The sequence below is a fragment of the Mastigoproctus giganteus genome, chromosome 5, assembly GCF_048544385.1.
Source record: "Mastigoproctus giganteus isolate SK-2022 chromosome 5, ASM4854438v1, whole genome shotgun sequence".
Lineage (NCBI taxonomy): Eukaryota > Metazoa > Arthropoda > Arachnida > Uropygi > Thelyphonidae > Mastigoproctus > Mastigoproctus giganteus.
In genome coordinates, this window is record NC_143579.1 from 51662784 (window position 1) to 51689068 (window position 26285).

The 26285-nt window shown below is 38.9% G+C and overlaps 1 protein-coding gene across 3 annotated transcripts in view; it reads left to right on the forward strand.

Moving 5' to 3' along the window:
* The window catches only part of LOC150085388 (chloride channel protein 2-like), a 271615-nt gene that overhangs the window by 66674 nt on the left and 178656 nt on the right, over nucleotides 1-26285 (forward strand). For 2 of the 3 annotated variants that reach the window (XM_090374018.1, XM_090374019.1), the window contains exons 9-10: nucleotides 16067-16151; nucleotides 20791-20892. In XM_090374018.1, the coding sequence (XP_090230144.1) occupies nucleotides 16067-16151; nucleotides 20791-20892 (187 nt within the window). The remainder of the gene's footprint in view (nucleotides 1-16066; nucleotides 16152-20790; nucleotides 20893-26285) is intronic. The other variant, XM_090374020.1, reaches the window with a different exon arrangement.

Consider the following 26285-nt stretch of genomic DNA (forward strand, 5'->3'; position numbering starts at 1 on the left):
TCAAACTGGAAAGTAGAATGTAACATGTTATCATTAGCAAAACTATGGATAAGATTTCCAGTTGGTGGAAGAAGGTCATTAATATATGAGAGTAAAAGAGTGGGAGAAAGAGCTGAACCTTGGGGAACATCAGCATGTATGCATATACACATTCTTTATTGGGTAATGTATAATGTAAATGACATTTTCACAATTATTTTTGTTATAATACAAAATGATGACTGCACTGTTTGCTAAGCACACATGCTACTCATTTGTCAGCTTGCATAAATGTGCAAGGCTACTGTGTGCAATTGCATGCATGATATATATATTAAATGCTCCTAACTCCTTAACCATTGAGAATGAGACCTGTATCTTTCCCCACTTCCAGTTTGTAGATTATTCCTGGATTCCGTTTTTCTGATACAAGATGAGTTTTTACCTAATTCTTCTTTAAATAAATTTAAGGAAGAATTAGGTAAACCCACTTCCACAGCACCAGATGGAAGTTTGTTCCAACAGTAAGCTACCCACTTGGTGAAAGCAAATCTCCACATGTCTATTTTGCAGTCAATTTAAATTTATGCATTTATGTTGTCTTGTGTGTTTCCTAAGTCATTTTGAACAGCATAGCCTGATTCTAGTTATTAACCACTTTTCCAAGCTCCAAAAATCAACAAATAGTAGAACTTTCCCCTGTATGCACTTGCCATTGTCATTCTATTAAGGAAGATTGAAAACAAGAAGAATTTAAGGACCAATCTCTGATCTTGATTTGCTGTACTGGCCCATTTCAATATATGCCCGTTTATGACTGTATTTTGTCCTTTAGCAACCCAATCCACCTAAAGATTGCCCTTTTAATCCCAATTAGTTCTTGTTGGCTCTGAATGTGGTTGGTTGGTGGAACAGACTTCCATCCCGTGTAGTGGAGGTTGATAGCCTAAATAAGTTTAAGGCTCAGCTGGACAGGTATTTTGAACGAACAGAGGGGTGAAGTGGAAGTGGTGTTTTTTTTTTTTTTTTTTTTGGCTGATGCTGCATAAGCTTGCTTTCTTGCATCAAATGCCTCTGCTAATGCTAAGATTGGAATTCAAACCATGTGTATTTGTGAAAGTAATCATGAAGTTTTTTTATGTGGAATCATGACAAAAGCTTTATTAAATCCAGGTATACATTGCAAAGTTTGTTTCATCAAATGTTTTATGACCTCACATAGTAATATATTGGATTGGTAAGGTAAGACTGCTCCTTCACAAACATGTGTTGTGATCTGCTTAGGATTCTGTTCTTATCATTGCACCTTGTATTATATCCTTAACTGTACCCCATATATCATGCTTGCTACAAAAGCTAAATTCATTGGTCTGTAGTTGCTTTTAGTGCTTCCTAATTAGAGAGATATTAGTTCTTCTTCAGTCCAAGGGGATCATTTCAGAATGGAATGATGATCTCAGTAGCATTCATAATGATTCGATGTACAGGCAACCCCCGTATAACATGGTACTTCTACAATACAGTTTTGCTCTAACACGATTGATAAATTAGCATCAGCATTAGTAGAGGCATACGATGCAAGAAAGCAAGCTTATGCAGCATCAGCCAAAAAAACACCCCCTCCCGTTTCACCCCCTCCATTCATTCCAGATTCCCGTCCAGCCCAGCCTTAAATTTATTTAGGCTATCAACTTCCACAACAAGAGATGGAAGTCTGCTCCAGCAATCAACTACCTGCTGGCTAAAGGCAAATTTCTGCACATCTGTTCTACAACTGTCTTTCCTCAATTTCAATCTATGTCCTCTCAGGTTCTTAATCTGAGAAACAGGAAGAATCCCATCAGCATTCAGCTTGCTCAACCCAATTAAGGCCTTATGCACGTCAATCAGATCACCTTGCATGTGATTGCGGAAATCCTTGCACAACATGTTATTTACATAACGCGGTTTCGCTCTAACATGGTTAGATAATTGTGACAAACTACACATAACATGGTTCTTTATATTTTTGAGCTTTTGTGCAGGGGAAACCCTGCTCTTATGTTGAATGTAATTTTTCAACATTTCCATTCTTTTTTTGTGAACCCTGCTGTTGACTTGCTAGTCGTTATGCAAAAAAATTATTGGGAAATCCCAGCATTTTATTCTGTTGGGAAATTCGTATTTTATTTTGTTGGTAAATCCTCGTGTTAGGTTCTGTGCTATTGAACTTGTGGAAAAATCTAGATTTCCAAGTTTTATTGCTATTGGATACAGGTGTGCCAGGCCATCCAAAGGATTTAAGTCATCCAAACGTTGAAGTAATGTTCCTACCACCTAATACAACTTCTTTAATTCAGCCATTAGATCAAGACATTAAATCTATCTTTAAAACTCATTACATCAGAAAATCATTACAATGGATTTTGGAAAAAATTGATTCCGAATCTATTGAAGTGATGTTGATATGGAAACATTTTTCAGCTGTGGACTGTATCGGTTTTATCATAGCTTTATCGCTCAAAGAAGTAAAACTATCAACATGAAATGCATGTTGGAAAAATATATGGCCAGAGTCAGTTCATTCAGGAAATATGGTCGAACCGACAAAAATGGAATCGGTGTGATTCAAATTATTATATTAGGGCCACCCATAATGTGTTACATATACCTGTAGTATTATGTCTGTAAATTGTGTGTTCTCCAGTTGATTTGCCTGTTTTGCTGGATGAAAAACCCAAGTTTCTGGGGGAGGGTCTTGCTATCTATGCTTGAGATGGACTAACTCAGCCACGGAGTGAAAAAAGCCCATTGAAGTTCCTTGCGTCATCGATGTGATTCGAACCCGGGGCTTTTATACCTGGTGTGGAGAGGATGGTGACGATACCACTGTGCTGTCTGCGCAGATAATCGGTGTGATATTACAACTAGCTAATTTGGTAGGATTGGAAGGTTTTGATGATATGACTACTGAAGCCCTCTTGGGTAGCACAGTTGGCAGAATCGCCGTCCCCTCCTCCACACTGGGTGGAAAAAACCTGAGTTCAAATCCTGGAAGGAATTTTTATGGGTCCCTTTCACAACATGGCTGAATTAGTTGGTCTCAGGTGAGGGTAGCATGGTTTTTTATTCCAGCAAAAAAGAAAATCTATCTCAGAGCGTGCAATTTATACACAATATACACGGAGCAACATGGCATTAGTCGCTGATGCCCCCTAATAAAAAAAAAAGAAAAAGAAAAAAAGATATGATTACTGAAGACATCCAAGAATTACTGGTAGAAAAAGAGGCTGGCAAAGCGGATTTGATGGAGATGGCATGAGAGGTAAACAAATCAATTCAGAGGATGATAGCACAGATGAAAATTCTGAACTTCCAAATTTTACACTAAAAAGCATACCAGAAGGCATAAACTTAGCCAAGCAATTAGAATCTTATTTTTTAAATACAAATCCTTTGACTGAAAGGACTCAAATTCAAAAAGGAGCTTCAGAAATGCTTAGTTTCCTATGATAAAATTTACAAAGATCTATCAAGCAAATTCAAACAAACTCAGATTACTGATATTTTAAAGAGAGCAGAAGATACACAAAATCTAGAAAGGCATATTTTTGTTAACGAAATGCTGTATTTTTGTCAGTTTTGTTAATATTTTGTTAACGAAATGCTGTATTTTTGTTAGCTTTTGGAATGTAACCTCCTTTTTTGTACTGGTACTTAGTCCCATATAACATGGTTTCCCACTACACAAGATTTTATAGGAGGGTTATCTGTATCACATTCTGCCTTTTTCAACATAATCGGATGTACATTGCCACCCAGAGGCCTTTCCTTCCCTAAGCTCCTCTTTTTCAAAAATCATTAAATCCCTTATTTTATAACAGTATCAATAGTGGCAAATAATGCAAGAAAGCAAGCCTATACCTCATCATCAGCTAAACCTTCCCACAATCACTTGTCCGTCCCCTCTAATAATTAACCTAATTCTTCCTTAAATTTATTTGAACTACCCACTTCCACTGCACCAGATGGAAGTTTGTTCCAACGATAAGCTACCCACTGGGTGAAAGCAAATCTTAACATATCTATATTGCAGCCAATTTAAATTTATGATGTCATGTGTTTCCTGAGGAAGAATAAGGATGTCATCAATATTTAACTTATTTAATCCGTTCAGAATCGACATACAAGTTAGTGCAATTGCATCATTTCTGTACGTAGCCAACTAGTATTAGTTATAAATTGGCATCATTAAGTATATCTTATATTGGGAATACCTTCACAGTGAGTTGCCATGATATTGCACTACCTCGAATGAGTAACGCTTCACAAGAGGAGAAGACAATTGTCACTTATTCTCAGTGGATACCATCACCCATACGGCACCGTTTCGGAGCTTATTGGCTCCTCATTAGTGGGTGGGTAGGTATCCTGGTGTTGCAATAATGACAACCCAGTTGTGAAGTATAACTCCACAATATGAGAGATGCCTGATGGTGTGGAGTAATTTTTTTTTTATTTTTTATGTGAACCCCAAACACGAGAGGTATTAGAACCTATAGTACTTAGTACTGTGCTTGGGTTGGAGGTTGAGAAGACGAAAGAAGATATTTGTTGACATTGGACTTAAACTTCTGTAGATTGTAATTTTCAGGAAATACGTATGAAGGAAGGTTGTTCCAGAAAACGGCAATTGAATGAATAAATGAGGAAGATGAAAAGTTGGTTCTGTGGGTTTGAAGTTGGACAGTAAATGGATTTTGGCTGGTGGCGGCACGTGTTCGGACTGTTTTGAAAGAGAGAGCGGGAATTATAGAAGCCAATTCAGAAGAACAGTGCCCATGGAAGTATCTGTAGAAGAGGCATGCAGCAGAAACAGTACGTCTATGAGAAAGCTAGTGGAGAGACTCTGTTAGAGATGAATCATTAATTAACCTAACTGCCCTCTTCTGAATGGAATCAAGAAGCCTGAGAGAGGTTTTGGGGTCACCACCCCAGATGTGGGAACAATATTCCGTGGCAGGGTGGATTTGCGATTTATACAGAGTGAGCAGCTGTTTGGAAGAAAAGTAACGCCGAGAGCGAAAGAGAAAACCAAGTTTTTTAGATGCAGAGGAAGCAATATTTGTAATGTGCTTGTGCCAAGAGAGATTAGAAGTCAGAGTAATCCCCAAAAGAGATATATCATTTTGCCTAGAAATTGGAGTGTCACTAAAGATAAGCATAGAAGCAGAAGAATCCTTTTTGCGAGATATAAGACAAGACTGAGTTTTAGAAGGGTTGAAATCAACTAATTTGTCTTTGCCCCTCTGGAGAATTATCTGAAGATTGGCATTTAAGGAATTGGTAGCAGATTTTTGAGAAGTTGAAGCTGATTGGGCAGGACAAGGTTTCTCAAAATGGAAAGTGGAATGCAATGTTCTATCATCGGCAAAACTATGGATAGGATTTCCAGTCAATGGAAGAAAGTCATTAATATATAAGAGGAAAAGAGCGGGGGAAAGACCTTAATCTTGGGGGACACCGGCATTAGTGGAGAAGTTAGAAGACAGAGCCATCTACCATCACCCTCAGTGAGCGATCAGAGAGAAAACTGGATAACCAATTACTAAAAACAGGTGGCAAACCATAAGATGGAAGCTTGTTTAGAAGACCTTTATGCCAAACACAATCAAAAGCCTTTGAGATGTCAAGAGCAACTACTTGTGTTTCACCGAACCTTTCCATTGAATTAGTCCATAAATGGGTAACATAAGCCAGAATATCACCAGTAGATCGACACTGACGGAATCCGTACTGGCAATCGTTGATCAGACAGAGGGTTTCTAGGTAGTTTAAGAGTTGGCGGTTAATTGATTTCTCCATTACTTTAGAAAGAGTAGAAGTAATTGCAATTGGACGATAATTGGATGGGAGGGATTTGTCACCCTTTTTAGGAACTGGCTGGATATGAGAAAATTTCCAAGCAGAAGGAAAAACACCTTTGGAATAAGAAAGTGAAAAAAGGCGGCAAAGAATAGGAGTAAGTTCAGGAGCACAGGTTTTGAGAACAAGTGGAGAAATACCATCAGGACCTGGAGCTTTCTTAGCATCAAGATTCATCAAAATCCTTTTGATATCCTTTTGACGGAAGAGCACAGGCATTGAATGGAGCGTGTTGGGAATGGTGGGAGGTGTTTTACCAAGATCATTAGTACATGAGCTGGAATAAAAATGGGATGCTAGCAGGTCAGCTTTATCCTTGGCTGAAGTGACAACAGAACCATCTGGTTTGAACAGATGGGAGCCGAGAGGGGCAAAAGTTGTGGCCAATAGCTTTGGCAAGAGACCAGAATGCTCAGCAGAGAGACCAGAAGAGACCAGGATTAGGGCAAGAAGCAAATTTTCTACTCTTAGCCTGTTCAAACTCTAGTTTGGACTGATTAATAACTGCTTTACAATTGTTACGAGCTTTGGTGTAGGCAGAAAATGAAACTGAAGAATTAGAAACAAGCCAATTACGATATGCAACATTCTTCTCTTGAACAGCCTTAGCACATTTTGAGATTTTAAAGTGGAGTGTGGGATAAAGGATTCCATTGCTGCAAGAATAATTTCACTGACACGATCTGAGCAAATGTTGACATCAGAAGTTTGAAACAGTAATCCGACCAAGGAAAAGAAGAAAAGAAGTCTCGCAGGTCATCCCATTTTGCATTCTTGTAATGCCAAACGACACGAGGTTGGGAATAGCCATGAGATAAACGTTCCATTGGAGAAGAGACAATCACCAAGTTGTGATCTGAAGTGCCTAAAGGACCTCTCACTTCGACCATGTACTTAGAAGGGTTGTTTGTAAGAAAAAGATCAAGCATATTGGCTGTATGATTAGGATTGTCCAGTATTCTTGTAGGTAAATGAAGAATCTGTGCAAGGTCATTAGCAATTGCAAAAGCCTCAGCATCTCGACCTGCTGGGTCAGTGTGACTAGAAAATGGAAGACAGCTGGAATTGTGAACATTAAAATCACCAAGGAAAATTACCTCACTGTTAGGAAAGTTGTACTGGAGAACGTCAAGTTGCAGAGAGAGGAAGTCAAAGAGCTCCAAGTGATTAGTGGAGTTGGGAGAACGTTAGAGACAACAGATGAATTTGACACAATGAGGTAGAGAGATTTTAAGACAGAGAAGATCAAAGAGAGGAGATTCCAAATTGCCAAGTCTCTGACAGGGTATATCAGAACTGACATATGCACAAGTACCACCTTTGAGGCGAAAGGAATCATACAGCGAATAATTTGGGCATCTGAGATGAGCAGTAGTTGAATCAACTGATAACTGCGATTCTGTCAGAAAAAGTACATGGGGTTTGGCAGACTGAAAGTGGAAATGGACATCGTTGAGATTAGAATTGAGACCACGTATATTTGTGAAATGAATTGGAAAGTGCTTGGGAGGTTTAGATCTTTTCGCAGATAAGCTTGCTCTATTAGTTTGACAATTCGTGATGTATTCAATAGTAAGAAAAAGTGGGTGGGATATACTGTATGAAGTAATGAAATTTTTGGATATGGCCTACACGCGGTAGGAATATACCCAGATCCTTGACATAACGTGGCCTCGACAATGCTCCCCGCATACACACTACTCGCACTCCCTCCAGTCACTATCTGGCAGAGTAGAGGTAGCAAGATTATACACTAGCTGATCCGGAAGCTTCCTAGAGAGTTACCAATAGGTTCGGTCCGGTGTACTAACTAGCGGCCGGCCTGCGAACACCGTTTTAGAGCTGTACCCTCGAAATGTAAGGAATATTGGATCTCGCCACGATGTTCATCATAACCTCAAAAGTCATCAGTCATACTGCATAGTAGAAGAGATGGGGAAGGGTTGACCGGAACTTAGCTCTAGAGGCTAAACATGGGTTCCACCACTTCAAGCCTCCAATAAGCAAAGTGATGGTATTTCACCAGTTGATGAGAGTCATCTAGAATAGATGAGTCTCATCAACTGGTGTAATTTAAAATTAAAACTAATTAAAAGGAGTAATTTAGAATACAGAATGATTTAGGGCTAAAGCCTCAGGTTATGTAGGGAGTTAACTGATGTACAAGTTAGTGCAATTGCATCATTTCTGTACATAGCCAACTACTTAAGTAGTTATAAATTGGCATCATTAAGTATATCTCATATTGTGAATTACTTCACACCATCAGGCATCTCTCATATTGTGGAGTTATACTTTGCAACTGGATTGGCATCATTGCAACACCAGGGTACCTGCCCACCCACTAATGAGGAGCCAATAAGCTCCGAAATGGTGCCGTATGGGTGATGGTATCCACTGAGAATAAGTAACAATAGTGTTCTCCTGTGGTGAAGCATTACTTATTTGAGGTAGTGCAAAATTCAACCCCAGGGGCTCACATCCGGTGAGTATGGGCTTGGCACACCCAGGGTCCTGAGCTGGATATCATCATTCTTCTCTTTCTTGGTAGTTCCTTTCTGCTTCTCTCTCTCTCTCTCTCTCTCTCTCTCTCTCTCTCTCTCTCTCTCTCTCTCTCAGGATAATTCAGAATTTTTTGTTTTGGCTGGTGCAGCATAAGCCTCAGGCTTTCTTGCACCATATGGCTAATAATAATAATAAAGGGGGCGCGACGGCCCACTGGTTGAGACACTGGACTACCGGCCAGATGGACACGGGCTTGAATCCCTCCTTGGTGGAAGCGAACGCGGCTCTATTACGCTGGATGACCTATATAATAATAATATTATTAAATGATGATAAAAAAAAAAAAATTGCGAAAGTTACCCCATTGGACTTACCTTCCCCAAGGTCAGAGCGACGGTGAGGCAGGTAGTGGCACCATCTGGTGTCACTCGCGAGAACTAAAAAAATAAATAAAATAAACCCCTGGACATAAGCCGAAGCTAAAGAAGTCCACTTCCATAGATGGATGATGTCTCAGAGAAATATTATTCATACTGCATCGAGTGTTCCACAGGATAAAGTCACTAGTGTTCAGGCCTTAAGCAGAGGGGTCGGTTCGAAAAGTTAGACTGTCACCTGAGCAAGACAGTGGTGCAAGTGGTGCTGTCCCCCGTAAGGCTACTTGGGAAAGAAGACTTCAGCAGAAGAAAGAAGAATTAAGATTCAAGATAGGCCAGTTGACCCAGTACCAACAGGGTAATTGGAGTAAGAAATTGATTGGAAAGGTGAAGAGCATCCTCAAGAGAGACAGCGTCCACAGCAAACACGAGACCAGAAATCATAGAATAGGAGAATACTTGGACACACTGAAGCAGAACTTCCTCGCACTCAGCAAGAGACTACACCGATACAAAGAGAGCTCCCAGAGGAAAATAAACAACCGAATCTTTGATGAGGACCAAAGAGCCTTCTGCAGGAAACAGACCACCCGAGAAGAAGACGGTCGAGGAGTTCTGGGGAAATATCTGGAGCAGTGAAGTAAGACATAACAGCAGAGCACCCTGGATAGAAGTAGAACAGAAGAAAACCAAGGACATACAAGAGATGAGAGAGTGGGAGATTCGAGAAGAAGAAGTAAAACAGTCGATCAGAAACACCCACAACTGGCGAACCCCAGGAATTGATAACATCCACAACTACTACAAGAAGCTCACCTGCACACACACAAAAGCACCTAGCAGAGCAGATCACTTGAATGATAAGGCACCCGGAGACAATCCCGAAGTTTCTCACTGAAGGAATTGCATATCTGAAGCCTAAAGACGAAGATACAAGAACCCCGGCGAAATACAGGCCAATCACCTGCCTTCCAACGATGTACAAGATCCTGACTAGCTGCATAACCAAGAAGATATCAGACCACTTAGAGTTAGAACATAATGGCCGAAAAGCAGAGGATGCAAGGAGCAATTAACCATAGATGCCGCAGTTATTGAGCAAGCCTACAAGAAGCACCGCAACCTATACACGGCCTACATCGATTACCGTAAGGCCTTCGACTCCGTCCCTCATAGCTGGCTAATAGAGACCCTGAAGATCTACAAGGTCAATCCAATAGTGACAAACTTCCTAGGAGCAACAATGGCGAAATGAAGTACCACCATTAAGGTCGAGAATATCACAACCAGGCCAATCCCCATTAGAAGAGGAAACTTTCAGGGAGATGCTCTGAGCCCACTGTGGTTCTGTCTAGCACTCAATCCGCTGTCCACCATGCTTAACATTATCAAGTATGGATATAACCTCAAAGAAGGAAAAAAGAACCTGTACACCCTCACCCCACCTGATGTACATGGATGACATCAAGCTGTACGTGGCAACCAAGAAGCAACTCCAGCAACTACTCGGGATCACTGAAGAATTCATCAAGGACATCAGGATGGAATTTGGTCTAGAAAAATGCAAGACCCACACACTGCACCTGGGAAAATTAGTTGGCCAAAACTACCAACTGCTGACTGGTAAAGAGATCGAAGCTATGAGAGACCTACAAATACCTAGGGATGATGCAGGCTCAGCAGTTAGAGCACAAGGAAATCAAGAAGTGCCTGACCGAAAAATACCACCAGAGACTCAGAAGCCTGCTGAAAGCAAAATTGAATGGAGGGAACACAGTTAAAGCCATAAACACCTATGCAGCTCCAGTACTAACATACTCCTTTGGCATCATAGATTGGACTAACACTGAGCTAGAAGATATCATGGGAAAGATAAGGACAATGATGACCAAGAGTCGCCAACACCACCCAAAGTCAGCTGTGGAGAGACTAACGATAGCTCGGAAAGAGGGAGGAAGGTGCCTGATAGACTTGATAGACCAACAGAAAACAGCGATAGTTAACCTGAAAGATTACTTCGAGAACAACACAGCACCACTCCACCAGCCCATAAGGAAGATAGATAAGTGATATACCCCACTCAACCTAAGCGAGGAACCCCCTCCCGCCTAGATGGCACAAGAAATAAAGTTAGAAAGATGGGCAAAGAAGACACTCCACGGCAGACACAAGGACCTCCACCAAGATCACATTGATAACATTGCTTCCAATGTAGTATTAGCATTAGTAGAGGCATATGATGCAAGAAAGCAAGCTTATTCAGCATCAGCCAAAAAAAAAAAAAAAAAAAAATACACACCACTCCCATTTCACCCTCCGTTCGTTCGAAATACCTGTCCAGTTGAGCTTTAAATTTGTTTAGGCTATCAACTTCAACAACAAGTGATGGAAGTCGGTTCCACCAACCAACCACCCGCTGGCCAAAGGCAAATTTCCGCACATCTATCCGACATCCGTCCTTCCTCAATTTGAATTTATGCCCTCTGAGGTGATTATTCTGAGCAAGATGAAGAATCCCATTGGCATTGAGCATGCTCAAACCATTCAAAGCCTTATACACCTCTATCAGATCACCTCGCCGGTGCCTAGTCTCCAGACTCTGTAATTTGCAAAACTTAAGCCTTTCTTCGTAAGAGCAACCCTTTGTTCCATTCACTAATCTTGTTGCCCTTCTCTGTACCAGTTCCAGCAGCTCTACATCCTTCTTGAAATGAGGCCTCCAGACCTGTATACAGTACTCAAGATGTGGCCTAACCATTGCCTTATACAAGGGAATAATCACCTCCTTATCCCTGCTAGAAAAATTCCTATATATCATTGACAAGACACCATGAGCTACTCTTGCAGCTCGTCTGCACTGCTCAGAGAACTTCATATCTGCCTGCACAATTACCCCCAGGTCCTTTTCATTCTCCACCACTGTCAGTGTAGTACCGCAGAGTTGATACGTTGCTCTGGGGTTACTGTTTCCCATATGTAGTACTTTACATTTGTCAATGTTAAACTTCATTTGCCACCTCTCAGCCCATCTGTTCAACCTTTCCAGATCCTGTTGCAGCAGCATAGCGTCAGTAGTATCCTTAACAACCCTGCCAACCTTTGTATCATCTGCAAACTTGGACATTAAACTTGATATCCCATCATCAATATCATTCATAAACACCGAAAACAACAACGGACCCAACACTGAACCCTGAGGAACTCCACTAATAACATTAGTCCACGTTGAGCAGTGTCCATTGATTACCACTCTGTCTTCTGCCACTCAACCATCCCCTTATCCATAGCAGCAATTTGCCTCCAATGCCACACTGCTCCAATTTGTGCAGCAGTCTTCCATGTGCAACAGTATCAAAAGCCTATCTAAGATCCAAATATATAATATCAAAGTTATTCCCTGCATCCAGTTCTTTTGTGACTACATCATAGTATCCAATCAAATTGGTCAGGCAAGACCTGCCCTTAACAAAACCATGCTGCGTCTGAGCTATAACTGAATTCTTGTCTAGATGATCCTGCAGTGCTTCTTTAACCAGTGCCTCCATTAATTTACCTGGAACAGAAGTTAAACTAACAGGTCTATAATTACTTGTGTCAGCCTTTGATCCTCCTTTGTGAATTGGGGTCACATTTGCACATCTCCAGTCTATGGGTACCTCCCCTGAGTCCAAAGAAGCTCTCATAATTATGGCTAGCATGTATGGCTCACAAGTGGGACGCTCTTCCCCGAGACTGAAGGATTCATGCTGGCCATCCAAGACCAGGTAATCAACACCAGAAACTATAGAAAATACATTGCAAAGGAGCCCAGAATGTCAGATGACATGTCGACGATGGCACCTGGCCTCAGAAACGATCCAACACATCACCGCAGTGTGCAACTTGATCACCCAGACTGAGTACACTCGTAGACACGACCAGGTAGCCAGGATAATACATCAGAAGTTAGCGAGGAAATACCAGTTGACCAAAGAAAGTGTACCATACTACAAGTACGAACCCCAGGCAGTGCTAGTCTCCAACCCACAAGCTGTACTGGGACCCCGCCATAATAACGGATAAGACCATCCCGCACAACAGACCGGACATAACCCTTGTGGACAAGATGGAAAAGGCTACCTACCTGATTGACATAGTGGTGCCCAACACTAGCAATGTCCAGAAAACCCATGAGGAAAAAATTAGATACTACATGAACCTGAGACATGAGGTCAAGGAGATGTGTCATATGCAAGAAATATCAACCATTCCGATCATCGTGTCTTTGGAACCGGTATGGTTCCAAAGACTCTACCTAACAGCCTAGCAGCAATAGGTCTCCCTGAGAACACCTACAAGGAACTCCAGAAAGTCACAATCCTGAACACCTGTAGGATAGTCAGAGATTTCCTTGACCAACAGTAATACCAGACATTACAACCACCCTGTGTACTTGGTAGCAGTACCCGTCACGGAGTGGAATCCCCCAATCAGAGAGAAATAATATAAGAGCAATAATAATATCATGGCAACTCGTTGTGAAGGTATTCACAATATGAGATTTACTTAATGATGCCAATTTATAACTACTTAAGTAGTTGACTACATACAGAAATGATGCAATTGCACTAGTTTGTACGTCAGTTAACTCCCTACATAACCTGAAGTTTTAGTCCTAAATCATTCTGTGCCATTCAGAGCCTTAAATATCTCAATCAGATCTCCTTGCAAATGTTTAGCTTCTAGATGCTGCAATTTCCAGGACTGAAGTCATTCTTGGTAAGAGTATACTTTTGTTCCTCTCATTAATTTCATTGTTCTTCTCTGCATCAGTTCCAGCAGAAGATCCATATCCTTACTAAAATGTGGCTTTCAGACTTGTATGGAATGCTCAAGATGTGTCCTAACCATTTGTTTATACAATGGGATAATCACCTCATTATCCCTGCTGGCAAAATTCCTGTATGACATTAATAATATCCCATGGGCTGGCATAGAAGCTCTTATTAATGATATTTTTCCAGCATTTCTCAGAGAACTTCATGTCTGGTTGCACAATTACCCTAGCTCTTCTTGTTCACTTCCTTTTATGTGTGGTACTACTCAGTTGATATGTTATTCTGGGATTACTGCTACCCATATGCAGAATCTTTTTTTTTATTGTTAAAATACTTCAGTTCCCACATCTCACCCCATCTGCCTAATTTTTCTCGATGTTGTTGCAGTAGCATACCCTGATTACTGTCATTAAGCACCATACCAACATTTTTATTATCTGCAAACTTAGACATTAACCTGATATGACTTCATCACTATCATTAATAAATATTGAAAACAACAGTGGGCCTAACACCAGACCTTCAAGAACTCCATTAATAACGCTAGTTCAAGGAGAAAACTGCCTATTGATAACTACTGTCTTCTCTCATTCAGACATCCCTTTATTCATAGCAGTGTGAGATCATAATCATTGATTTCTTCTAGTTCGAACATATTTCAGTTATAAAGTTTGTTGCAAAGTATTCCTGTTTAACTTTCCTGCCACTCCCATTGGATTATTTAGATTTCACTGCTTTGTTCTTGAAAGGGACCTTTTTACTGCAGATGCTTCATAAGTGCTTTGATTCCTTGCATCATTCTGTCATTTTAATACTTATACTAAAAAAGAACCTTATATAAATGGTGGCTATTCTTTTGCAATCTCCCTAATAATAGGGAGATTGCAAAAGAATAGCCACCAAGTAAGTTACATTATTATAACTTACTTTTTTTGAGCAAATCATATCTTCTGTTTTTACCAAACATGTATTTTATTTGTATATACAGGATGTCCATAAATTGACCACATTACAAATTATATAACAGGAACTACAAGAGATATCGGCAAAAAGTTTACAATTTTTTCAACGGAAGGACAGCTCAAAAAAGTTGTGGGCATCATTTTGTAGCATGCAGGATGGTCCAAGCGGTTTACAGTTTGAGGCATCACTGAAGCAGTTGCACCAGTGATTCACTCGTGAAGTTCATCCAGATCTGAAAGAGGTGTATGATGTACCTGATTCGTTACATAACTGAAATGTTCAGTTGATGTTCTGCATTCTGTAGAATTGCAAAATAAAATTGAAAAAAGTCCAGTGGGTGGATTTTCTGGTGAGTGAGGGGGCCAGGGAATTGTTCTTCCCCGTCCAATCAATCAGCCTGGAAAATGCTCACTGAGAAATTGTCCTGCAGTCAAAGTCCAATGAGGAGGAACATAGTCTTGCTGAAATGTTCAATTGATGTTCTGCCATTTGCAGAATTGCAAAATGCTCTATTATGTCCAGGTAATTGTTACTGTTTACAATAGCTTCAGTGAAGAAAAATGAGCCAATCACCTGGTTACGGGAAAAGGTGCACCACACATTCAATTTTGGGAATCCTATTCATGCTCCTATTCGCTGCCCCATATCCTGCAGTTGTGGTGGCTGACCTTTGTAGCATTTGAGGCATCACTTACCAGACAGGTCGCTAAAGACAACTTTGTTCAGGAAATTGTCATCATTTTCAACCTGATTGAGCATACTCCTAAGCAAATGTTCTCTGACATAGTGGGTCATCTGGTTTCAATACTTGCGCAAGCTGGAGTTTGTATACATAAAGTTTCAGGTGGTGGCGGAGAATCTTGTGAATGGTCAGTCAGTGCATTTGTAGTTCTCTGCTAGCGTGATGGGTAGATTTCCTTGGGTTGGTATAAAACTTTCACAAACACACTTAACATTTGCTGCAGCCTTCTAATGCAGGATATTACCAGTTTCCTTAAACTGTTCTACCCATCACTTAATGGGTAGAACAACTGTGACTTTCCTGAAGATACCTCATCTCCATATTCCTAGTGGTACTGCCTTTGCACTTTAACTACAGATTTAAACTGTACAAACCACAATACACACATCATTTTCTGTTGTACCATTGCCATTTTAACAATTATTGTGAGGTGAAACTGTTAACAGCGCTAGTGTTATCTACATGATGCTGTAAACTTTTTGAGTGGCTCCTTCAAATGATATAAACATTATTCATATATCAGCTCTAGTTTGCACTTAATAATGATTTATAATGTGGCCTTTAATTTATGGACACTCTGTATATACATATATAGAACCGCCATACTTTGTACTTAATATGCTGTTATGAATTAATTTCAAGTACTCGCAATTCTGCCATCCACAAAATATTGGGTTGTTTAAGTTTGTTATTTCTTATTTTGTATTGATAATCAGATAAGGGTATTTCTAGAGTAATTATATTAATTTTGTAATTTGAATTTTTTTTTAATCCAACAGAAACCATTACTGCTCTTTTTAAGACAAATTTCAGAGTGGATTTTCCATTTGATCCTCAAGAGTTAATTGCCTTTGCTATTATTGGGTAAGAATAATAAATTTGTTGCAGTTGCCATAATCAGTTATCAGTATTGTTAAGATATCTATCAAATGGTTTTATTTGGAGCAATTATTAAGAAAGTTGCATTATTATTATTGTTGTTATTATTATTATTATTATTATTATAGTTAATACAACAGGATTGATTACACTGTTGTATTAACTATGTTATGGTACCTGTTTTATGGAGGTATCAATAGGGTAGCTCCAGTTTTAGTTGATATTGTGATGCAGTGAGTACAGGGTGATTTAAAAGGCACTATCTGTTTTTAAAAAGGTATTTTTGGAGTACTGTGGGAAATTTAAAAGATTGAATCAAAAATTGTTTATTAAATAATTTTATACATATATTGAAATCTTAGTGTGGGTAGTAGCATTGTCAACAGCCTTTCTCATTTTGCCCACTACATTTTGTTTTGAATGTGAAAGTCCACACAAACACTGACAATTACTTTTATGATGACATTCTGCAGTTTTTCAATGGTTCTTAGTTTTTTCTGTTAAACCTTTACTTTGGCCCAGCAAGGAAATGGGGAAAATAATCCTATTCAAAATTCTTGCCGACCCATGTCTCTTTGGAAAATTATGTCAAGTCAGTTTTTCACAAGAATACCAAAGTGCAGTGAAGCCCCATCTGTATAAGATAATTTCCTGCAAAACTTGGGCAATGCTTGATTTCAGGAAACAAAATTTTGAAGCATAGGTATCTTTCTGAATTTATTGTGTCTTGTAAAATGTACAGGCCAAAAATTCTGTCATACCTCATCCCACACCATGCTGTCAGTTTGGGACTGCTCTGCTGTTCACTACTTTTTCCTGCAAATTGTGTAGTCCCCATGAGTGGCTCTTGTCTTCTAAAGAAACTTCCAACTTGAAAAATGCCATTATTTGGCTAAATAATTCTTTAGGAGTTCTTTCCTCCAGGCTTCCAAGCATTCTTTGATCACAGAACGTTTGAGTTAAACTCTTGCATGTAACATAGTTTCCACTTTAGTTCTGTCTTCAAAATTTTCTATACAGAATGGTAAGTCAGCCCAGTTTTAAACACATATGCTGTAATGGATTTCTTAAAATATCATAAACAAGTATCTTGTACAATGTTTACATCTGACACAGAAGTGGACAATCTTCCAATGTGTTCTTATCAGCCACATATCCCATTATTACAGTTTTCAGCAACAGTAAACATTAAGTGTTAGGGTTTATTGTTACATTTTTTCCACTTTAGCTCACTGCCATCTCTTAATTACATAATATATGACAGTCTTTCCTCTGTTGGTGATAGTAAGTTGTCCAGTTATTATTTACATAAAAAAAAATACTGAAAGATATTAAATGATTTTTATAATAAACATAGTTTGAATAAATATTCTATGTGATATTGTGCTCCTGAAGCACCATTTTAAAAATAGGTAGTAACATTTCAATCATCCTTTAGAGCTAATAGATATGCAGTGTGGAAGTTGTTTATTAGAGGGCAAAGTAAATACTAAAATAGAATTACAGTGAACTTCTTTGTGGGGGGCTGCTTGAATCATTTCATTGTACTGAAATTTTTAACTTTAGATCAATACATTTTTGAATGGGTGGTATAACCGAAGTTAAACTGCCCATGAAGCTTTCAGTGAGGAAGATGAGGCTTCCAAACCTAGTGGTTTAACTAAAGTTAATCATAGATCTTGGAAAGGGTGCAGAGAAGAGCAACAAGAATAGCTGGCACAAAAGGATATTTTTACCAAGAAGACTGGGGTTCTGTAAATCGCAATCTTTAGAAGCTTGGCATCTGCATGGCGATCTGATTGAAATATATAGAGCTTTAAAAGGGTTAAGCAGACTAAATGCTTATGACATTTTAGTCTTTATCAGATCATATATTTATAAGGGGACATAAATTAAAATTGAGAAAAGTTGGTTGCAGAACAGATGTACTGAAGTTTGTATTCAGCCAGAGAATAATTAAATTTTGAAATAAATTTGCACCTGATGAGGTAGAAGTAGATAGTTTTAATAGGTTGAAAGGAAGTTTACAAATTATTAGAAGCAATGGGTAAATGAAGTGGTTTTTTTTTTTTTTTTTTTGCTAATGCTGTATTAGCTTTGCTTCCTTGCATCATGTTGCCACTACTAATACTAAACTGCAGCATAATGCTTCACTGTAGCACAGACTTTATTTAGAGCAGTGCAGTATCCAGGAGTTTCTGTTGGCTGCTTATAGCTGAAGTGTACAATTGATAAGTGGCAAGCCTTGTTTTCTCACTTCTATGTACAAAATGAATATTTGTTCCACTTGTCTTCTTGTTATACTAATTGATAGATTTAAAAATGCTTAAAATTTGTAACTGGGTGCAAAAAATAATGTTGACATCATATACTTAGATCTCAGCAAAAGCTTTTTATGCTATTTTGCCTGAAGGGTTGTTGTACAAATTGGAGCAGTGCAGCATTGGGAGAAAGTTGCTGCTGTGGATAAAAGGATTTGAGTGGCAGAAGATAGAATGTGGTTATAAATGGGTACTACTCTTGGACTGATATTATTAGTAGAGTCCTTTAGGGTTTTTGTATTTATTAATGATACTGATGAAGAAATAGAAAACTAATACAGGCCCACTACTGCAAAAGACCTAGAAAAATTTAATGTATTGCCTGAGAAGTGGCAATTGCATTAAGTTTAACATTGAAAAGATACAAGGTACTGCATATGAGCAGCAGTAATCCCAGAATAACATACCAGTTGGGTTGGGTGGTACTACACTCAAAGTGGTGTAGAGAAAAACAGACCTAAGGGTAATTGTACAGTCCAACATGAAGTTCTCTGAGTAATACAGCCAGGGAGCTAGGACAGCTCATGGGATTTTATGAATGATTTGCAGGAAATTTGCTAGCAGTGGCAAGGAAGTGGTAATCCCATTGTACACTGAGCGGACAGAAATCATGGGATCCCTACCTAGTAGCAGGTAGGCCTACCTTTCACATGGATAAAGGCAATCACACGGTAAGGCATTGAGTCCACTAGTTCACGAAGGGGTTCCACAGGTATTTCCCTCCATGCTTAGTGCACTGTTGTCCATAATTCTCTTGCATTCCTGAGTGGAGGATTAAAAAGCTCGAACAGACCTTTCCATAGCATCCCAAACATATTTCATAGGTTTTATGTCCAGTGAGCAGGGAGGCCATTCCATGGTGGTAAAATCTGCAGAATGCTCTTAGAACCATGTTCTGGTCACCATGGCTCTTTGTGGAAGTGCATTGTCCTGTTGGAAGAGTCCATTGCCCTGTGGGTGCATGATGGCCCTGAAGGGATATAGATGGTCTGCAAAGATGGACTCGTAACATGGACCATTCAGAGATGCATCTAAACATATCAGAGGTCCCAGTGTAGGCCAGTTGAACATGCCCCAGACCATCACCGACCATCCACCTGCCCGAACAGTTCCTTGTTGACATGGTGGGGTGTATAGCTTTGTGCGGTTTCCGCAAGATACACACCCTCCCATCTGCTTGAAAGAATGGGAAAAGGTACTCATCGGACCAGGAGACCTGTCTCCAATCATTCCAGGTCCAGTGCCAATGTTCTTTCACCCAGTTGAGGTGTAGAGTCCTGTGTTGTGGTGTTAGCAATAGGACTCTTGTGGGTCGGCGGCTCCCATAACCTATTGCAGCTAATGATCGTCTGATGGTCTTGGTGGAGACCATCGGGCATTTCTGGCACCTCCCTCGTTGAAGTCTGTGGTGATTTGTGCCACTGTTGCTCTCTGGTTGGCTGAAACAATGCGAGACAGATGTCGATGGCCATGTTCACCCACCACCTTTCTCTGCCCACAGCACTGTCCATGATGAAATGTTATTCTGGAAATGGCATATTCCCGATATGCTCTTGATATTGTTGAATGGGGATAGTGCAATTTCTGTACCACTTCCGCAATAGAGTGACCCATGTGTCAGGCACCCACTTTCATCCTTCTTTCGAAGTCTGTTAACTCACAATGTTTATCCATACTGACATTGAATTACTGTCTAGTAAATGTAGTGATGCAGTGTACCTATATATCTGCCGAGTGGTGGGTTCCTCCATGGCTTGGCAAGGGGATTTTTTTTTTTTTTTTTGTTTAATTTACATTTATTTGTGTGTGTGTGTTTAAAATAAAGTTTTAAGTAAACTTTATATGGTCAACATCTATTATAGAAATAGTTAAGGATTCTAATGATTGGAATTCATCCAATCATTAGAATCCTTAATTTCCATAATAGATGTTGAATGAACATTGGCACTTTGGCAACTAAGAGACAGAGAGATGCTGTTGGCCAAATATTAATATTCAAAATATGGCTGATCATGAACATTGGTCTGGCTATTATTATTATAAGCAGAACAACTAAATAACATGAATTTGCTGTCAAAATAAGTTCTACAAATTACTAAGGACAATTGTATTCTCTTAATATTATTTTCAGAATTTAAAGTTAATTTATGGTATATCAGTGCATTTAACACTGATGTGCTATGTAGTATGTTACTGTTAATTCCATGTATGCTTACAAAAGATAAAGAAACTGAATAAATTTATACGTACTAAAAATAACATAATATTTTTACTTTTTTTTTTTTTTTTTTTTTTTTTTACAGATTAATATGTGGTTTAGCTGGCGCTCTATTTGTTTGGTTCCACAGACAAATAGTTCACTTTAATAGAAAGCACAAGAAAATGAATGCCTTTTTGCAGAAGAAGTATGCTATTCTTTTTAGGAAATTATTTCTTTTCTAATAAAAAAAAATTCTAAATGTAGTTTTAAGTTAAGATTGAAAAGGAAAGAATGCCAATAAATAAGTACTTTAGAAGTGTTATTTAGATAATTATATTTGCACCATTTCAGTATGTATTCTTTGCTGTTTCAATAAATCTTTTCAACTACTACTTACATCTTAAGTCCATTCCCACCTGAATATAGTTATCAGATACCATTTTTAATTACATAGTGATATGTATTGTGCACACAGCTTCCAAAGTAGTGTTCCATTCCCAGAAGTCATGCATAGTAAATAGATATAGCACTTGTTTTGAAGTGTATATAAAACTAAGCCATTACCTCACAACTGTACCCATTGTCTGTAATGCTGCATAAAACAGAAGCAATAGTAGTACAGTAGTAGCAGAGAATAATATGGAGTAATTAATCATCTGTGCAATCTATATCAGATGGATATACCTGGGTTATAACCAAACTTGTTTCATGAAGATTATATTGTATCTATAATGAAGGTTCAGTGGTAATAGTATGATGGTTTCGGTTTGTTTCCTATGGTTTTTGTCTAGACAAACTGGATATGCATGCAATTGTGAATGCTAATTTACACCATAACATCCTGGACAGTTTTGTTCTCCCTGTATTGTAGGAATGCTACTGAAAATGGCAGTCCCTGTATGACAACTTTGCCAATAATGCAGTGGTCTGAGGAAAACATTGTGTAAAACTTGCTTTGGCTCCCAGCATTAATCCAATTTGAACACATTGGCATGTTTTAGAACAACTGAATGAAAAATTCTGACGCATTTGCATATAGAATATAATTTCACCTCACTGAAAGCTGCTATCAAATATTGGTAAATGATAAGTATTACAGTGATAAAACATGAAATTCAATAAATCATTAGAAGTTAGCAATATTATATATGCTTAGTCTTTAAAATTTGCACATTAACTGCCTTTACAATCTTAAAATTAGGTTGTTTTCTATGCCTTGGTATATACAGACTGTAAATCAGTTATTCCCACACAGTTGATTGATAGTGACTTTATTTGCTATAAAGTATAATGAAGTTGTTTCATTATGCCACATGACACAACATTTATGTTACAGTTCACTTTACTGCTTGAGTATCATGATCTCGTATTCTTTAACATATGCTGGTGTGCAAAACTTAAGGACCAACACTATTTCTGAAGGTTACAACCACAAAATCAAATGAAACAGCTTGTGACAATTTGCATAACTGTGGCTGTTCAGTAGAAAGCTGGTGCACATGCAAAAATTTGAATCGTGATGAGAGGACTCACATAAACAGATAAAAGCAGCAGGTCAGCAGTTATGTGCAAATTACCGAATGGTGAGCACAATTGTTACAGATGTTCGATTGGTTTCATACAGTGCAGACAATGAAATGGCCAGTAGACAACATCTGGATGACTTTACCCAGGGTTGAAGTGCGAGGAGTGTGACTGCAGAGTTTGGTATTGCCCATAGCATCGTCTCACGTGCATGGTCGGCCTTCATAATGACAGGTACAGCTGTTCAAAGGACCAGTGGTGGTCGTCCACGAAAAACAATGCCCAATGATGACTGCTATATACACCTACAGGCCAAGAGGGACTGACACCAGACAGCAGGATCCATTGCAAACTAGCTGCACAGGATGCAGGATATCGCGGTTTATTGTGGCTGGGTGACTCCACAGAGGTGGAAAGTTTTCCCCAACGGCCAGTATGCTGTGTCCCTTTAACACCTGCCCATCGGAGATGCCGTTTACAGTGGTGCATCGAACACAAGGATAGCGCAATGGGATAAGTTACTCTTTACTGGTGAGAGTAGATTCAGTCTCAGCAGCGATTCTGGACATCAGCTAATCTGGCAAGAGGTTGGCACATGGTATCACCCCACAAACATCACTGAAAAGGATTGATATGGCAGTCGAGGTGTTCTTGTCTGGGGAGGCATTATCTTGAATGGGTGTACACAACTCCAGATATTGGAAGGCGGTACTGTAATCGGTGCATGCTACTGTACCGAGGTAATCCTTCCCCATGTGCGTCTGTTCCGAGGTGCCATTGGCCTCAGAGTTTGTGTTTATGGATGATAATGCCACACCCCCATTGCACTGCAGCTGTTGATATGCTTTTGGAAAGTGAGAACATTGTTCGTATGGATTTGCCTGCCTGTTCTGCTGATCTAAATCCCATCAAACACATATGGGATGCTTTGGGGAGATGCCTAGTGGCACATCCACACCCACCAGAAAATGTTCACCAGCTGCAGATGGTGCTGACAGAGGAATGGACGATGTTACCGCAAGAACTCATCAACAACAGTGTTCTAAGTATGGACAGACAGTGAAAAGCCTTCATTGACATTAGGGGTGGCCATATCTCCTACTGAGGACCACCCTTTGTTCCATCTCTGGCAGTGATTCATGTGTATCATGGCAGCCAGTGCTATGTTGCCATTTTTGAATAAAGTCCCTCTGTACCATTTTGTTTCCGTTGTTGTGTCGGTGTTGTTTCCTTCATCATTTCTGTACTTCACGAGTTCCTTTGGTATGCTTTTCCCATATCCGGGCCACTCCTATGAGAAGCTACAGGAGAAAACCTCACTGGTCCTTAAGTTTTGCACACCAGTGTAAAATTATCTAAATGGCCTGGGTGTGGCATATCCATAAATATGATTTTGGTTTCAATTTCTGTATAGGTCATGATATAATTATTTATTTTACATCAGTTATATATTTTTTATTAACATTTTGACATTTACCATCTTAATTTCTTGAGTGAAACTACTGAAAGGACTATTTAGGGTATAAAGATTTTGAAAATCATTTATGTCAACAATTATTCATGTGGCGTGATCCTGATGCCACATTCAGATACAATAAGCTTATTTTAGGTGTAGTACAGGCAATAACTTACATTTGAACTTAGAGCTATTTTGATAATGGAAATTAAATAATATAGTATAAAAAAAAATTCCTTGTATACTGTGTTAGTTGTCTGATGGCATCAGGGGTTTCCCCCATCTACTATGGGATATCCATATAGGATATTGGAATTTACAACTATGGTGATCTGTTGCAGCCAACATGTTCCTTGCTGTTACATAGTGAACTATGTAGAAGGATTAAAATTATTAAAAAGAAAGTTTTACTTACCTAATTTTTCCCCCATCCTTTTAACAATTAGTCCTTCAATTCTTCTTTATTCAGCTTTATTCAGACTACCTACTTCTACAAAAACATATGGAAATTTATTCCAACAGTCAATTATTCTGACTGAAGGCAGCTTTCTGCCTATCTATTCTGCAACTCTCCTTTTTTTAATTTAATGTTCTTCTCTTGTGTGTGTATGTTTCACCTAAGAAAGAGTAAAGATGCCATCAGCATTTGGTTTACTCAACTGTTTTAAAGATTTAAACACTTCAATTATGTCTCCATGGAGATGCCTGGTTTCAAGACATTACAATTTACAGAACACATTCTTGGTGATAATAACTTTTTTGTGTGCCCCCTCAAGTAATCTTGTTTATCTTCTCTGCACCCTTTCTGACATATCTACATCTTGCCTAAAATGAGTTTTTTTAAACTTATTTGCAAGATCTGACCTGCCTATGCTTTATATAATAAGGCATGTCAGAATGTGTGCAGTTACACTTTTTTTCTTTTTTTTTTTATCGATTGTCTTGAGTTTGGTGGTATTTCAATTTTGTTATCCTAGGAGCACTTGGTCACAACTTTTCACCTTATCCAACTAGTTTATCTAGTTAGATAAGGTGAAAAGTTGTGACCAAGTTGTGATCAGCTAGCTGAAATATTGTTTATCTAGTTTATCTAATTGAAATTATATACTGTGATTAATGACTGACAGCATTACCCACCTCTGTATTATTAACAAACTTAGACATTAAACTTGAAATGCTTACATCAGTATCATTAATAAATATTAGAAACAGAGAAGGGTCCAGCACAAAACCCTGTTGGAACCCACTCATAACATTAGTCAAAAAAATGTTAATCGCTTACCACCTAACCATACCTTTATTCATAGTAGTAACATTATTCCTAATGCTGCAATATATGCAACAATTATTCATGTGGAACTGTATCAAAAGCTTTACTAAAATCAAAACAAATAGAATCAATTCTTTTTTGCACTCAGTTCCTGTGTGACTTTATAATAGGTCAGGTAGGTCAGGGGTGTACTCCTCTTAATCTATTCCTATCCAGATGATCTTTAACTGTTGACTTCAAAATTTTCTGTGTTGTAGAATCCAAACTTATAGGTCAGAGTGACCTAAAATTTTTGAATTCTTTCATGTCACCTGGGACCAGTGCAGTTAATCCCTTTTCTTCTAGTGTTAGTAGAAGCAAAAAAAAAAAAAAAAAAAAACCTCTTTACTTTCCTTTGCACTCTTAGCCAAAGTGAACAGAGCAAAAGAAATGGATATATATACTTAAACCAACACATTGACATTGCTAGTAATAAGAACTGTTTTTCTTCTTTTTCTATTTCTGGTTTGAGATGTTCAAGATCTGATTTTCCTGGAACAGAAGTTATACATGTTAGTTTAACTTCTGTTCTAGGAAAATTAATGGAGGCACTGGTAAAAGAAGCACTGCAGGATCATCTAGACAAGACTTCAGTTATAGCTCGGACACAGCATGGTTTTGTTAAGGGAAAGTCTTGCCTGACCAATTTGGTTGGATACTATGATGTGATCACAAAGCAACTGGATGCAGGGAATAAATTTGTTATCATATATTTGGATCTTAGAAAGGCTTTGGTACTGTTGCATATGGAAGACTGCTAAACAAATTGGAGCAGTGTGGCATTGAGACAAATTGCTGCTATGGATAAAGGGATGGTTGAGTGGGAGAAGACAGAGTGTTAATCAATGGACACTGCTCATCGTGAACTAATGTTATTAGTGGAGTCTCTCAGGGTTCAGTATTGGGTCCCTTGTTTTCTGTATTTATAAATGATATTGATGATGGTATATCAAGCTTAATGTCCAAGTTTGCAGACGATACGAAGGTTGGCAGGGTTGTTAAGGACACTACTGACGCTATGCTGCTGCAATAGGATCTGGAAAGGTTGAGCAGATGGCCTGAGAGGTGGCAAATGAAGTTTAACATTGACAAATGTGAAGTACTACATATGGGAAGCAGTAACCCGAGAGTAACGTATCAACTCTGTGGTACTACACTGACAGTGGTAGAGAATGAAAAGGACCTGGTTGTAATTGTGCAGGCAGTTATGAAGTTTTCTGAGCAGTGCAGATGTTCTGCAAGAGTAGCTCATGGTGTTCTTGTCAATGATATACAGGAATTTTTCTAGCAGGGATAAGGAGGTGATTAT